General features: G+C 38.5%; 2 protein-coding genes across 5 annotated transcripts in view; both read left to right on the plus strand.

The window, feature by feature from the left end:
• Positions 1 to 13,783, plus strand: part of LOC115659409 (sodium channel protein type 3 subunit alpha) — a 964,414-nt gene that overhangs the window by 480,064 nt on the left and 470,567 nt on the right. The gene's annotated exons all lie outside the window — the stretch shown is intronic.
• GALNT3 (polypeptide N-acetylgalactosaminyltransferase 3) overlaps positions 1 to 13,783 on the plus strand; it is a 44,768-nt gene that overhangs the window by 20,350 nt on the left and 10,635 nt on the right. For all 3 annotated transcript variants that reach the window (XR_004002540.1, XM_030579483.1, XM_030579484.1), the window contains exons 2-7: positions 150 to 764; positions 5,775 to 5,947; positions 7,574 to 7,723; positions 10,474 to 10,708; positions 12,795 to 12,912; positions 13,345 to 13,545. Coding sequence is in view for 2 of the 3 variants with exons in the window: in XM_030579483.1 (XP_030435343.1) it covers positions 247 to 764; positions 5,775 to 5,947; positions 7,574 to 7,723; positions 10,474 to 10,708; positions 12,795 to 12,912; positions 13,345 to 13,545 (1,395 nt within the window). In the remaining variant the exon portion in view is untranslated. The remainder of the gene's footprint in view (positions 1 to 149; positions 765 to 5,774; positions 5,948 to 7,573; positions 7,724 to 10,473; positions 10,709 to 12,794; positions 12,913 to 13,344; positions 13,546 to 13,783) is intronic.

Consider the following 13,783-nt stretch of genomic DNA (forward strand, 5'->3'; position numbering starts at 1 on the left):
AGTGAGGAAATGCCAGAATTAAGGTTGCCTATCTAACCTTAATGTGGCCTCCTTGTTAAATCAGTTACAACTGATTTTCACGTTTTGTACTTTTGCATTGTAGTGCACACATAACTGCATACATATTAATACTTTTTTTTAATTTACAGGTGTTTCCATTTCAAGAAACGTTATTGTGACCAGTTTGATGCTAACGAACATCTTTAACAGAAGTTTTTATAGATGTGATAAACTTTTAATACCAGAATGGCTCACATAATACTAATATTAAGACGATTGTGTAAGAAACTGTTTTCTCACTGGAAGCTTTGGAAGTTCAGCATTGTTGTTTTTGTTTTTCTAGTATTTTTGTTTTTATTACAAAAAGAAATAGGTGTTCAAGATGCTAAACGTGAACCAGGGATTGAACCAATTGTGGGAAAGAAAAGTGATGTACTAGGTTTCATGTTAAATGCTGTGAACAATATTAAAGGTGCAAAGCCAAAAATGCAGATAAAAGCACCTGTTAGGCAAACCAATATTCCTGGAGAGAGACACTGTTTGCCAGGACATTATACACTAGCAGAACTGAAACCCTTCTTAGAGCGACCTTCTCAGGACCCCGATGCCCCTGGAGCTTCTGGCAAAGCATTCAAAGCTATCAATTTAAGCCCAAAAGAGGAGAAGGAGAAGGAGCGTGGGGATGAAAAACACTGTTTTAATGCTTTTGCAAGTGACAGAATTTCTTTGCACCGAGATCTTGGACCAGACACTCGACCTCCTGAGTATGTTGAAATCCATACATTGAGAATAAGATACTTATCAAACATAGAGACACCCAGCATATTCTCAGAGTAACTTGGGCAGCATTTAAATACACGGAACACTACAAACATGTCGTATAATGTCATCAATCTGTGGTATAGAATAGGAAATCTCTGATTTACCAGTGGAGGCTATGTTGAGATAAGTCAAAGCTAAAAGTTTTTTAGCAAGGCTTATTCTGCATTTCTTTGTTATCAGGTGTTTAAACATTAAGTAACAATCCCATGAGTTTCTTTGTCTATGATGTATGCTTCTAACCTTAATTCTCCCTTAATGACCATTTTTGGGAACTTCCTTAATTTTTTAAAAGAAAACTAAAACTTATAAGTAAAAATTCTCTAACAGGGTTTTTAAGTGTTTTTTTTTTAATTCTAGAAAAAAAGTGAAGAAAACTATTTATTAATAAAAGAAGCAAGTTTTCTGATAAAGCAGAAGCAGGAACGACTGTTTTGCAGTCACTGAAAGGAAAGCAAGAATAGTGGGTTTAATAATTCCTTAGGTTTCCTCTGGAATCCTATGGCATGCAGAATTTTTGCCAGCACAGCCCGTACATTTCTTGGGCAAGCCCTTATTTCTCTTCTAGAGCACACCTTCTTTGCTTGAGCATGTCTATAGTGGTAAATTCCTTCAGTCATTAATATTAGTGGGATGAGTCTTACAGATCGTGTTATGCCCATGCAGTTTACAATATCTATAGGCAAAAACAAGCTTACAAAATGTAGAGGTCCATGTCTGACTTTGAAAGAGACCTTGTTGACTCAGAGCTTTCCAGTGTTCACAAGCTGTAAACTCTATAGACAATAAACAGTAAGCACACAGTTTACAAGCTCCACAGGGATAGTCTTGTTAAACTTGTAAGGGATGTGCTCTATCTGTGGGCCTTGTAAGCTCTGAATAGTGCTTGCAGATCTGGGAAGAAGCATAGCTTTACAATTCTAATATCCTTGAGCAGAATCTGATTGGCTTCCAGAAATTGCAGGCAAATCCACTGAAGGTTGTAAAGCTTCTAATTCCTTTGAATCAGACCTATTTTTTTGTTTTTCTTACAAAGTCCACAAAACATACTAAGAAGTTTGTGAGGCCTTTGCAGACTTTATAGAGCTCTGCGGTTCAAATAATTATAGAAATAACTTCAACAACTGGCCAGCAATTTTTGTTTAAAACAAATTCTATACCCTAGACAGTGAAAACAAATGAATAAAACAAATGCAGAGTTTCCCAGAGATGTTTTTAAAGTTCAGACAAAGCAATAACCTGGCATTCTGAGATGCCCTCAGGGGATTACTACCACATCTTTAAATGAAATGTTTATGCCTCCCTATTGAAGCACATAGAATCTAGCAATGGGAGTCGGAACAATTTTGTGACATACGTCACGAAGAAAAATAAAAATATTGATTTATTTTTTCTGATGTAAGACCAGGGGCCCACCTTCATCTGCAAAATAAATGAGTGAGTTTGGTGTTAGTTCAGTCCTCAGAGAGCAGGAGTTCATCACATAACTACTCAAAAAGAACTGGTACTATTCAATAGAGTATTATTCTCTGCTCAAATGGGCACTGGGAGGGCAAGGCTGTGTGGAGAAGCAGTAGTTGGTAGAGTTGCCAACTTTCTAATTGCACCAAACCGAACACTGCTGCCATGCCCCTCCCCTGAGGCCCCGCCTCATCCCACTCTACACCCCCTGCTGCTTACTCTCCCACCCTCACTCACTTTCACTGGGCTGGGGTAGGGGTTGGGGTATGGGAGTGAGGTGAGGGCTCAAGCTGCGAGTGCGTGCTCGGGTGGGGCCAGGGATGAGGGGTTTGGGGTGCAGGAGAGGACTCCAGACTGGGCCAGGGGGTTGAGGTGTGGAGGACTATGGGCTCTGGACTGGGGACATGGGCTCAAGGTGGGGCCATAAATTTGGGGTTCAGGATGTGGGAAAAGGCTCTGGGCTGGGGCAGGGAGGTGAGATGTTGGGGGGGGGGCTCCCGCTGGGAGTGCAGGCTCTGAAGTGGGCCCAGGGATGAGGGTTTAGGGCTGCTGGAGGGGGCTCTAGGCTGGAGCTGAGGGGTTTGGAGTGGGGGAGAGGCTGGGGCCAGGGATGTGGGGTGCAGGAGAGGGATCAAGGCTAGGGGGGCAGGGTTCGGTGGGGGGGCAGGATGCTGGCTCCAGAAGGGAGTTTGGCTGCAGAAGGGGCCTTTGGGCTGATACAGGAGGTTGGGGTGCAAGGTCCCAGCAGTGTTTACCATGGCTCCCAGGAAGCAACCGCCAGGTGCCTACAGCCCCCAGGCGCATGGGTGGCCAGGGAGGCTCTGTGCGCTGCCCTCATGCCCACAGCTCCCATTGGTCATGGTTCCCAGCCAGTGGGAGCTGAGAAGCCTGCACTAGAGGCAAGGCCAGCACATGGAGTCTCTCTGCCCGTCCATGCTCTTTGGGGCCGCAAGGACCTGGCAGCCACTTCCGGGAGCTGTGCAGAGCTAGGGCAGGTAGGGAGCCTACCTTAGCCCCAGAGCCTACCTTAGCCCCCGCACTTTTAATGGCCCAGTTGTCAATGCCAACTGGATCTGCCAGGGTTCCTTCTCGACTGGGCGTTCCAGTTGAAAAATGGATGCCTGGCAACCCTAGTAGGTGGCCTATCTGATCTGGTGATACAAAAAAATGACTCATCATTAAAAGCATAATTAGTTATTTATTTAAATAAAATGACATTTGTAGGGATTGGTAATGAGATAGGGATTCTTTCTCATTTGGGTCGCTAGTTATAATCATGCCCAAGATGACAGTAGCTGAAAGCTGTCCTCAACTGATGGGTGGCTAGTGGCCTATGTGAAATGAATTAGTTATCTCAGTTCACTTGCTGGTGCACAGTATCATTGTTACACAATTTGTGGAAAAACATTGGTACTTTTACTGGCAGTCAAAACAGTAGTTGAAATGTGATAATCTTAAAAAATTTTAAAGACCAATCCCTTTGTTGAAAAAAAAAAATCTGAAAATAAGGCTTAGTCATGGTAGTAGTAATAACCATGACCCCGTTTTTAAAAAAAACTAGACATTAAAACTCTAAGCCAAAGTCAAAGAGATTGCTTTTTTTTTTTTTTTTTTTTACCTATAGGAAGAACCTAACCTTTATGCTCCTACTTAATGGGTAATTATAGTATCTATATGGCATACGTACTGGGAAATGGCTGGTGTTTAGAACAAAAACAATTATCTGGTTGATATGTAATAACTAAACACAGGAAAAATAAAGCTTTAAATGTTTTTCTGTGTTGCTTGGTGAACCATTCTGAAATTTGTATATCTGTTCTCATGAAGTTAAGACCTACATTTACATGGTCTTTGAATCATATTTTTTTCAAATGCAGATGCGATATGTATGCCTGGCAAAAATGAAGTTGTGCTGTTCCACCTGGCTAACTAATAGCCGCCACCCACCTTTCTTTCCTCTCAAGCAAGTAGTAGTAGAAGTGATTTTTTTTGAGAATGGAGCGTGAAAGGATTTTACAGCATCCCTTTCTTTGTAGTTCCTCTTTTGCATTGTCCAGAATTTATGTAGCTTCTGCACTCTGCTGCTGCTTCTCCTCAACCCTCCGTCATGGGTAAACCATGAAACATAATCTTTTCTTCTATTACATTATTGGGAGTTGTCTGCTGGGTACACTGAGCCCTCAAGTATTGTAGGCCAGCAGATCTGGGATTTGTGGTCCTGCTTTGCACTTGTATACAGTTCCATTTAAGTATCTTAAAGAACTTTAAAATGTCAATGCATTAAGCTTCATCTCCCCTGTGAACTAAGCAAGTATTAACCTGACTTACAGATGAGGATGCTGAAATACAGGCTACATAAAGTGGCACAAGCAGGACCAGAACCCATATCTAACTCCCAGTTTGGTAATCTTCAGCCCCAGACCATTCTTCTTTTCAATAAACGCTAACATTTTTATCTGGGGTAAAAGACCAAATTAAAAGTTTTTCTTTTTTGTTTTGTTGCTGAGATGTTGCTTGTTATGTGGCTTTATTTGTGTGCGTATTGTTTTGAAATTAGGAGTTGTTAAACTATATCTTTAAGATGAAGATAATTTCTTTCTAGATAGTATACATAAATGATCTTTAATATTAGCCTTGATTTGTTAAGACATCTTGTTTGTAATGTCACGTAGACAGCCAAAATTTTTAGGAACATAGGAATGCTGTACTGGTTCAGACCAGTAGTTTGTCTAGTCCAGAAGTCTGTATCCAACAGCGGCCAGTACTAAATGCTTCAGAGGAAGGTGCAAGAAATCGTTTGGTATGCAGGAAAGGTGCAGTTATATACAATGCCCCCAAGGAAAGTCTTCTCCTAATCCTTAGTAGTTAGAGCCTGGTTATGAAAAAGATTGTCAATTCCTTCTAAAATATTTGATTTTTCCTCCCCTTCCACTCCCAGTATTTACTGTTATAACTCTGGATATTCTTATTATGCATCTTAATGTCTATACCCTTTTAAACTCTTGGCCTCAATGACTTCCTTAGACTGACTGCATTCCAGAAAGTATTGTCTTTCAATATGCCACCTTCCAGTTTAATTGAATGTCCCCTTAAATCTATAATGCTCACTTCAGTGATTAGTAAGTATTAATGCCTAGGAGAAACTGGATGAGTCAAAACCTGCACACACAATTCCTATTGACTTGACTTGTATCGTCCAGTTTTCCTGTCATCTATGTCAAAAGTACTTGACATTCCTGGTGTCAGAAGTGACTTCATTGCTCAAATAGATATTCATGAGGTATTAATAACTGACCATCAAGAATTCTATTTGAGATGCTGTATGACACTTTCCATTTCTTTATTCTCCAACGCTTGGATGGAACTAGAAATAATAAGAAGCAGAAAAAATAAAATGTCAGTAATTTCTCTGTTATAAAAAGGATGTTTTTTTAAAGACTGAATTAGAATTCATATTAAGTTTTATATAATGTCTAAAACCTTTTAATCTTTAGATGTATTGAGCAAAAATTTAAACGTTGCCCACCACTGCCTACTACAAGTATCATAATAGTTTTTCACAATGAAGCATGGTCTACTCTGCTAAGAACTGTTCACAGTGTGATGTATACTTCCCCTGCCATACTCCTAAAAGAAGTAATTTTGGTGGATGATGCCAGTGTAGATGGTAAGAAAACATTTTTTTAAATCTTACTTTTCTAATTAATCCATGTTAAGATTACATTTGGGATTAATAAATCAGTGATATCGGTTTTGCATCAATAATAGTTAGAAAGAATGAGAGACAGTTATGTCTTTGCTTAGTGTGTGTGTTTGTTTGTAAACATTTGTGTGTATAGTTAAGTTTACTTAATTAGTTTTAATTATCACATGCAAGATAGAAAATAGAAGCTTTTTCTCCCTTCTGTTTTTAACTCCATTTGGCAAATATGGATTTCTTGTCTATTCATCCCAGTGTTCTAAATCTGTACCTCCCTAACACAAAGTTTATATATTTAAATGGTTTATTACTGTTTAAATTGCAAAACAGTGCCACTGTGATTAGTGATTACATTAACCCGTGGGGAAACAAGTTATATTGCACTTTGTAGAAAAAGCAGTCCTAGGATAAAGCAACCTACTACTAACCTATGATAATAGGCAATTTGTTTACAATGATCTGCAGACATTTATACATGTGTCCCTCTTTAGGCCTGCAAATGGTCTCATTAAACTAAATGTTTGAAGATAAGGGACAATATGAGAAGAAATGATTACATATTAAAAGGTGGAGCTATCGGTAATTGTCTAAATATTCACAGGTGCATTGGATGATTACAAAGCCAGTTTTACAAACATTCATGCACGGAAATACTAAGGCAGACATCTGAAAAAACACACATTCAGATCAATAAACTTATGGTTGTTGCAAGTCCACATTCAGAAGCAGAAGGCCACTTAATATTAATATGGAAGTGAGAAGATACAAAAACTTCAAAGAAAAATTAAACCTGAGAGGGAAATAAATCTTCTTAAAGATCTTTACCCATCTGTATATTTAGAGCTCCTACTGTGGGTAAACATTGTAGCTCTTGATTGTTTATGCCTGCAACATGTGCACATGCACCCATATGTACATGCAAAATCTGCACTTGTGTATTTGTGTATGTAAGGGTGGTGAGGTGCATAATTACTCAGTTTGCTTGCAACATTAGGTGATACAAATGCAAAATGCAGGCCTATTGGAAATGTCCCTTGCACTGTGAATGCTTTTATCATTTTTTTGTAAAGTAGAATCAGTAACGAACAACAGGAACTGCTTTTTAACTGCTCGTTAGTAGAAGTCACTCCTGTCAGAAGTGAATTAATTTTTTTTTTAAAGTCTTGCTTTCACATTGCAAAATCCTTTAAAAAATTTATTTTATTTGGACTTGCATAGACTTGCATAGGCTTTTGATGCCTACTATAGAATCTTAATAATCACGTACACACAATAGTAATAAAATTGAATGCAGGCTACCTCTGACAGAAATACTGATTTTACTTTAGACTCATCTAAATGAAATGGTACCCATTGTTTTCATCTTTTAAAGCTTTAAGAATTGGGATGGTTTCTCTTCAAATATAAATTTTATAAACCTCAAATTCCAAAAATATGTTTAATCATAGTCTACTCATCAAAATTTAACCTTTTCAAAAGTTATATTTTAACATACTAGCATGCAAAGTTGATTGCGATGTTAAAGAAAAAAAATTAAGGAATCTCAGGCAATAGGTTTCTATTGAATACTCTGAAATTGATTTGTCTTTTCAGAATATTTGCATGATAAACTGGATGAATACGTGAAACAATTTCAAATAATTAAGGTAGTCCGACAAAAGGAAAGAAAAGGTCTAATCACTGCAAGATTATTAGGAGCTTCAGTAGCAACAGGAGAGACGCTCACTTTTTTGGATGCACATTGTAAGTACATCTGTGCTACTTGTATGAAATATAGTAATAGTATTTAAAATATCAAATATTTAGGAAACTGTATTGTGTTCATTTTATTAATGGTTTTCAATTTTACTTTGTTTTAATTTCCTTCTCGGTGTTAGAAATATAAACTTTGCCAAGTTTACCTTTAATAAAAATAAGCATGGCGAAAGTTAATGCAATGCTGTAAGAACTGCTCAGTTGCTTGTGCCAGGGACTCTTAAGAGTTGACGACAAAATTGTCTGTCTAAGCTTGGAGTCTGGATGAGGAAAGGGGGAGTATAGGCTCTGGAGGGTTTGCATGTTCATTCTGATGAACTATAGTATTTCTGAGTGCTTTATAAACATACATTAATTGTCATAACCTTCCTGTGCAGTAGCTAAGTACAGTTATTCCTATTTTACATATACAGAAGTGGTTGCATGGAGAGATTAAGTGACTAGAGTAAGAGGGTGTCAGTGAGGTGGGACTGAACCCAGGAGTCTCTTGCTAGTTCACTAGAGCTCTCATACTGCTGAGATAACTTTTTTTTGGAACCCTTGGCTACGGTGGTAACTAGGGTTACCAACTTTGGTTGGATGAATTCCTGGGGGTTTCATTGTATGACATTACCTTTAATTCCTGGAGATTCAACACCAATCCTGGAGAGTTGGCAAACCGTAGTGGTAGCTCATCAGGAAGCAGCAAGGTTGTAGGCAGTTGAGAAGGAGCTAGCTGAGAAGGAGCTTCTTGTGGATCTTGGGTACTATCGACCACTTATAGCATAGCCTGCTACTACTGTGAATCGATGTGGGGTCTTGCTAAAACTGCGAGATCCATGGCTGTGGGGGTTTCATGAATTGCAAGGGCCAAGAGCAGGTATATGGTGAGTAAGTAATTTATAAATTTTAACAGTGACAAACTTTCAGATATGATGATGAGTTTATATAGGCTTACATTTAAGGCTCTCTTCGCATTTGAATTGTTAACTATTAGGAAAGTACTAACCAACACTTACTTTTTAAATGGGCACATAAATAACATTAGTCAGCTAGATCATACTAGTGAAATTTGATGCAAGAGTAGGAAAATCTTTTAAAAACCATTTCTAGCATAATCAAGAATTATTTACCAAGTATTTTAATGTTCATGAAACATTACAAATTCTAGAATGATTGTTATGGAAAATCATTCCAAAATGCTTAACGTTGTAGTTATGTTCCTGAAAAATGTGTCTTTAAGTGAAACGATGCTAAGTGAATCCAGTTTCCCCATTAGAATTCCTATAAATGGGGGGGTTAGGTTCTAGGGAAATTTTTTTCACCAGACAAAAAACTATATAATATAGTGTGTGTGTGTGTGTGTGTGTGTGTGTGTGATATACACACACACACAATAAGTTTTACACAAACAATACTGTACACAGCGATGATGATTGTGAAGCTTGTTTGAGGTGGTGAAGTCAGAGGGCGGAAGAAGGTGGGATATTTCCCAGAGAATGCCTTACTGCTAAATGATTAACTAGCACATGGCTGAGCCCTCAAGGGTTAACCCATTGTTTTTAATGTAGCCTCACACTCCAGAGGGCAGCACAAATGGAGGGAAGGGAGACAGCATGGCAGACAGAGACACACACCCTGTGTGAGAAAGAGAGAGATGTGCATTGCCCCTTTAAGTAAGCTGACCCTACTCTAAGTACACTACCTTGTTACCTAGATAAGCAAGTTGAGACAGCAGCTCCTCCCAGGAAGCTCCCTGCATCCTGAGCCCTGTTGTGTCGTGTGTCCCCCACCGGCGATGGTGTAAGTGGGGTGCAGGAGCAGGGGGGGAGCGGGACACCCTGACATTAGGCCCCCTCTCTCCTGCCCCCCCCTCTGCACTCCCTCGCATAGCAAGCAGAAGGCTCCTGGGCGCAGCTCCAAGGCAAAGAGCAGGAACAGCACATGGCAGTGTGGGGGGAGGGACAGCTGCACTGTAGGCAATTGATAGCCTGCTGGGCAGCTGCTGCACAGGGAATTTAGGGGAGCTGATGAGTGGGCTGCCAGTTCATCCTGGTTCCAAGATCCACCTTGGTCCCCACCAGCTAGTTTCAATGGGCTGCTCTTTGTGAAAGCAGTGGACAAAGCAGGCGGCTGCCACACGATGTTATAAGGGAGCATTGAACAACATTAAACGAACATGTTCCCTAACTGATCAGCAACATTACAATGAAACAGCATTAACTGGGACGACTTTAAGTGAGGAGTTACCATATATTTTGTTTCTCAATTACTTAGAATTGCATGTTCGAAATACAATTTTTTGATTCACAGCACACTTGATGTCACAACTTATAGGGCTGAATCTTTCATTAATTATCTTCAGCCTTAGCTCTTTGATTGCAGACTGTCTTTCACTGTGTCTCTCTTGTTCATGCCTGCTCTCTTCCCAGGGCCTAACCCAATCTTCACTTCACTCTGTCCTCCTCCTGGCCCCTTTTCTTAGTAAAAGTTTGTTTTGATTAAAAAAAAATTTAAATGGCAGCACTTGCTTTTTTTCCTCCAGACACATGATCACCTTTTGCCAAAATCTAAGTCCACTCAGCAAGGTCTGCTTAGGTGTCTCTAAGCTAACATTTAATCATTTAAAGAAAAAAGAGTGTGGATTCTACAAAACATGACTGTTCAATAATAGTCCCTGAATTATACTTTCATTGTGAAGAAAAATTCCAGTGCTTCATTTCATGAATTCTTTTCTTTCCTTCCCTTCATTCCCATAGGTGAATGTTTTTATGGCTGGTTAGAGCCATTGTTGGCACGAATAGCTGAGAACTACACTGCTGTTGTAAGCCCTGATATTGCTTCCATAGATCTTAATACTTTTGAATTCAGCAAGCCTTCTCCTTATGGACATAACCATAACAGAGGAAATTTTGACTGGAGTTTATCATTTGGATGGGAATCTCTTCCTGAACATGAAAATAAAAGAAGAAAAGATGAAACCTATCCAATTAGGTAAACAGTTGAACTTGTAGAATATTTGAAATTCTTCACTTTTGCAAATGGTTTGCTAAAAAAGTTCTGATTAGCAACTTCTAAACAAAGCATTTCTTTGCCTAAGGATGGGAATAGCAGCACTGGAATCAGAAGTCTTAATATCTTATGATTCGATGTCTTTCACTTATTGGAATATTTTCTCTAGATTTAATTTTTTTTTACAAATCAGATTTTTACAAACAACTTTAAAATGATAAAATATAAACACATTGTCCTTCTCCTGTAGATTTTGTTTGTAATTTCTCATAATTGCTTCCAGCAGTGGAAACAGGGTTAGTCTGTCTACATGAGCACTTCTGCCAGTTAAATTTTTAACTACTACATTATCTAATTCTGTTCTAAATGGAGTTAGATAATGTGGTGGTTAGAATGCCAGTAGCCTGCCTACGCTAGGACTCCCAATGGTGGATCTGCAGCTACAAGAAATTTCAGAGAGAAAAATGCTAGTGCAGACACAGTTAAGAGTCTCATAATGTATACTGATTGAAACGGTCTTATTGTAAGGCACTTATTTAAACTCATACTGGGGCATAGTACTGTTTCACAGCAATGTAACAAAAATATAGCAGAACCATCCCATGTACAATAACAGAAAAACTAGACAAAGGAGGACTAATAAGATAAATATGGGTGGAGTGAAAATAATTTTCCTGGAATGCAAGTATGTTTTCTGTTTTCTCTCTCTTTTTCTGGTGTTTAGTTCTAAAGTTCATTGCATTGGTTTGTTTAAGTACCATCCATCCTGATATTTTAAAAAACTCTTGATGTTTGTCTTAACTCATTAGTAATGGCTAATTATTATATGCCTATTTATAGTGTTTTGTACCTTGCATCGTGGGAATGTATAATAGACTTGAATGACAGGCTCATTGAAAAGGTGGGGGAGGGGAAGAAGAGGAGGAAATACATATTTTTCATTAGCTCTGCTGCCTGGGCATCAGCTTTTTCTCTTTGCTCATATTTCACATCTTGAAATGCTTCAAGAATTAAAAAAAAACCTTAAGTGTGGACTTTATGGATGGTGGCAAGTTTGTTAAAATGTCCAAACTGAGAAAACAAGCTTGTTGTGTGTGCTGCTCATCATCTTACAAAGATGGCGGACACCCATATCCATCAACTACTATGTTCATAATAATAATTTCTATATTTAGAAAGTACTTTTTTGACTTTCATAATGTTTTGTAAATAAAAGTTTAGACATGCTACACAAACATATTGATATAATTGAGGAACCTCTTAAACTGATGAGAGACATAGCCTAAAAGTTATTTATGGCTACTGACCCAGAAAGTTCCACATCTGCATAAGACTATTTTTCTTACATCTTCCACAGAGTGACATGAACTGATGTTGTACCCTTCAGAATAAAGTCAGAATTAAAATATTAAGGATCACTGAGAACATGGCAAATGGGCAAACGGACCCTTTCTAGTATGGTTTTAAGAAATTTTTCTGAGCAATCCTTCTTAGAGACAATATAACTGAATTCTGGTATAAGAATACCCACAAAGAAAGGTGCATCTCCCCCAAATTCCAGAACAGCTGGGGTGCTTAGTATCATGGTAGTGAATAATCATACCTGGCCAGGCTTTAGGCTGGGTACCAGTATGGAATAATACACATAGTGGTTGATCTCAATATCTCAATACATTGGAGAAAGACCAGACATCTTTACTGATGCTCTCTGCCCTTTCAGCAACTTTTTGTCTGTTCGTTGGATCACAAGGTGCTGCCAACACAATTTAGTTACAGGAATGGAAAAATGCATAAAGGTAACTAATAACCTGTCTACATAGGAAAATTTGATATAAATATACAGCTGTATTTATTCTAGCATAACTCCTTATGTGAACACTTATTCTGGCATAAGAGTGCCTTTTTCCAGTTTAGTTTGTTGTTCCGGAATAAGTTTATGCACACAGGGAATTACACTAGTATAACTGCAGTGGTATAATTATGCTAGTGAATTTCCCCAGGTAGAGAAGCCCTTCAGCCAGTTTAAACCTTGCATCAGTAATTTACTTAATGGTTTATCTTTTTGCAGAACACCTACTTTTGCCGGAGGTCTTTTTTCAATATCGAAAGACTATTTTGAATATATTGGAAGCTATGATGAAGAAATGGAAATATGGGGAGGTGAAAATATAGAAATGTCTTTCAGAGTAAGTTTAGAGATATAATCATATGTCTGGCCGTACATCGCTCCAGTAAATATCCTCAAAAAGCACACAACCCCCCACCCCACCCCGAAACCATGGTATCAGAAGTTTGCCCTAGTTGACCGATTCACCAGAGAGGTCAAGGACTGAAAAAACATGAAGACTGAGCTATCACTAACCTATGAGCAGAAAATAATAGAATAAATAATGGGCTTGTTCAGTATAGTAAGAAAGTTTGATATCCAAAATTTATGCTTCCAACATTCACCTGTGGACTTGAGTTTTGATTAACAAATCTCATTTTCTAACGCAATATGAACTAGAGCTCTTACCTGGGTGCTTAAGATGAAACATTAAAATTGTAAAGTAGATGCTGTTTTTAGACCTTGTAAAAATTCTAACTTCAATAGACTTATACAAAAATACTATCACCAGGTATGGCAATGTGGTGGACAATTGGAGATCATGCCTTGCTCTGTTGTTGGCCATGTCTTTCGCAGCAAGAGCCCCCATACTTTTCCAAAAGGCACTCAAGTGATCACACGTAATCAAGTTCGCCTTGCAGAAGTCTGGATGGATGAATATAAAGAAATATTTTACCGGAGAAACATAGAAGCAGCAAAAATTGTGAAACAAGTAGGTGGAGGTGGTGGTGGTGGTATTAGAAATCACTCTTGCTGCATTGAAAGTTTTGGTGAGCAAAAGTTATTTATTGACAAAAGTATGTAAGACTTCTAGATAGTCTCATCAGAAGTACTAGGCAGGACAATGTTGTGTTTCCTCAAATACCTAGTAAATAAAGATAGGTGTTTCACTTTCTCTTGAATTCTGATTGTTTGCTCTTTAAAGACCTATAATTAGAGCTTGTAAGGTA

The sequence above is a fragment of the Gopherus evgoodei genome, chromosome 11 (assembly GCF_007399415.2).
Source record: "Gopherus evgoodei ecotype Sinaloan lineage chromosome 11, rGopEvg1_v1.p, whole genome shotgun sequence".
In the NCBI taxonomy this organism is placed as follows: domain Eukaryota; kingdom Metazoa; phylum Chordata; order Testudines; family Testudinidae; genus Gopherus; species Gopherus evgoodei.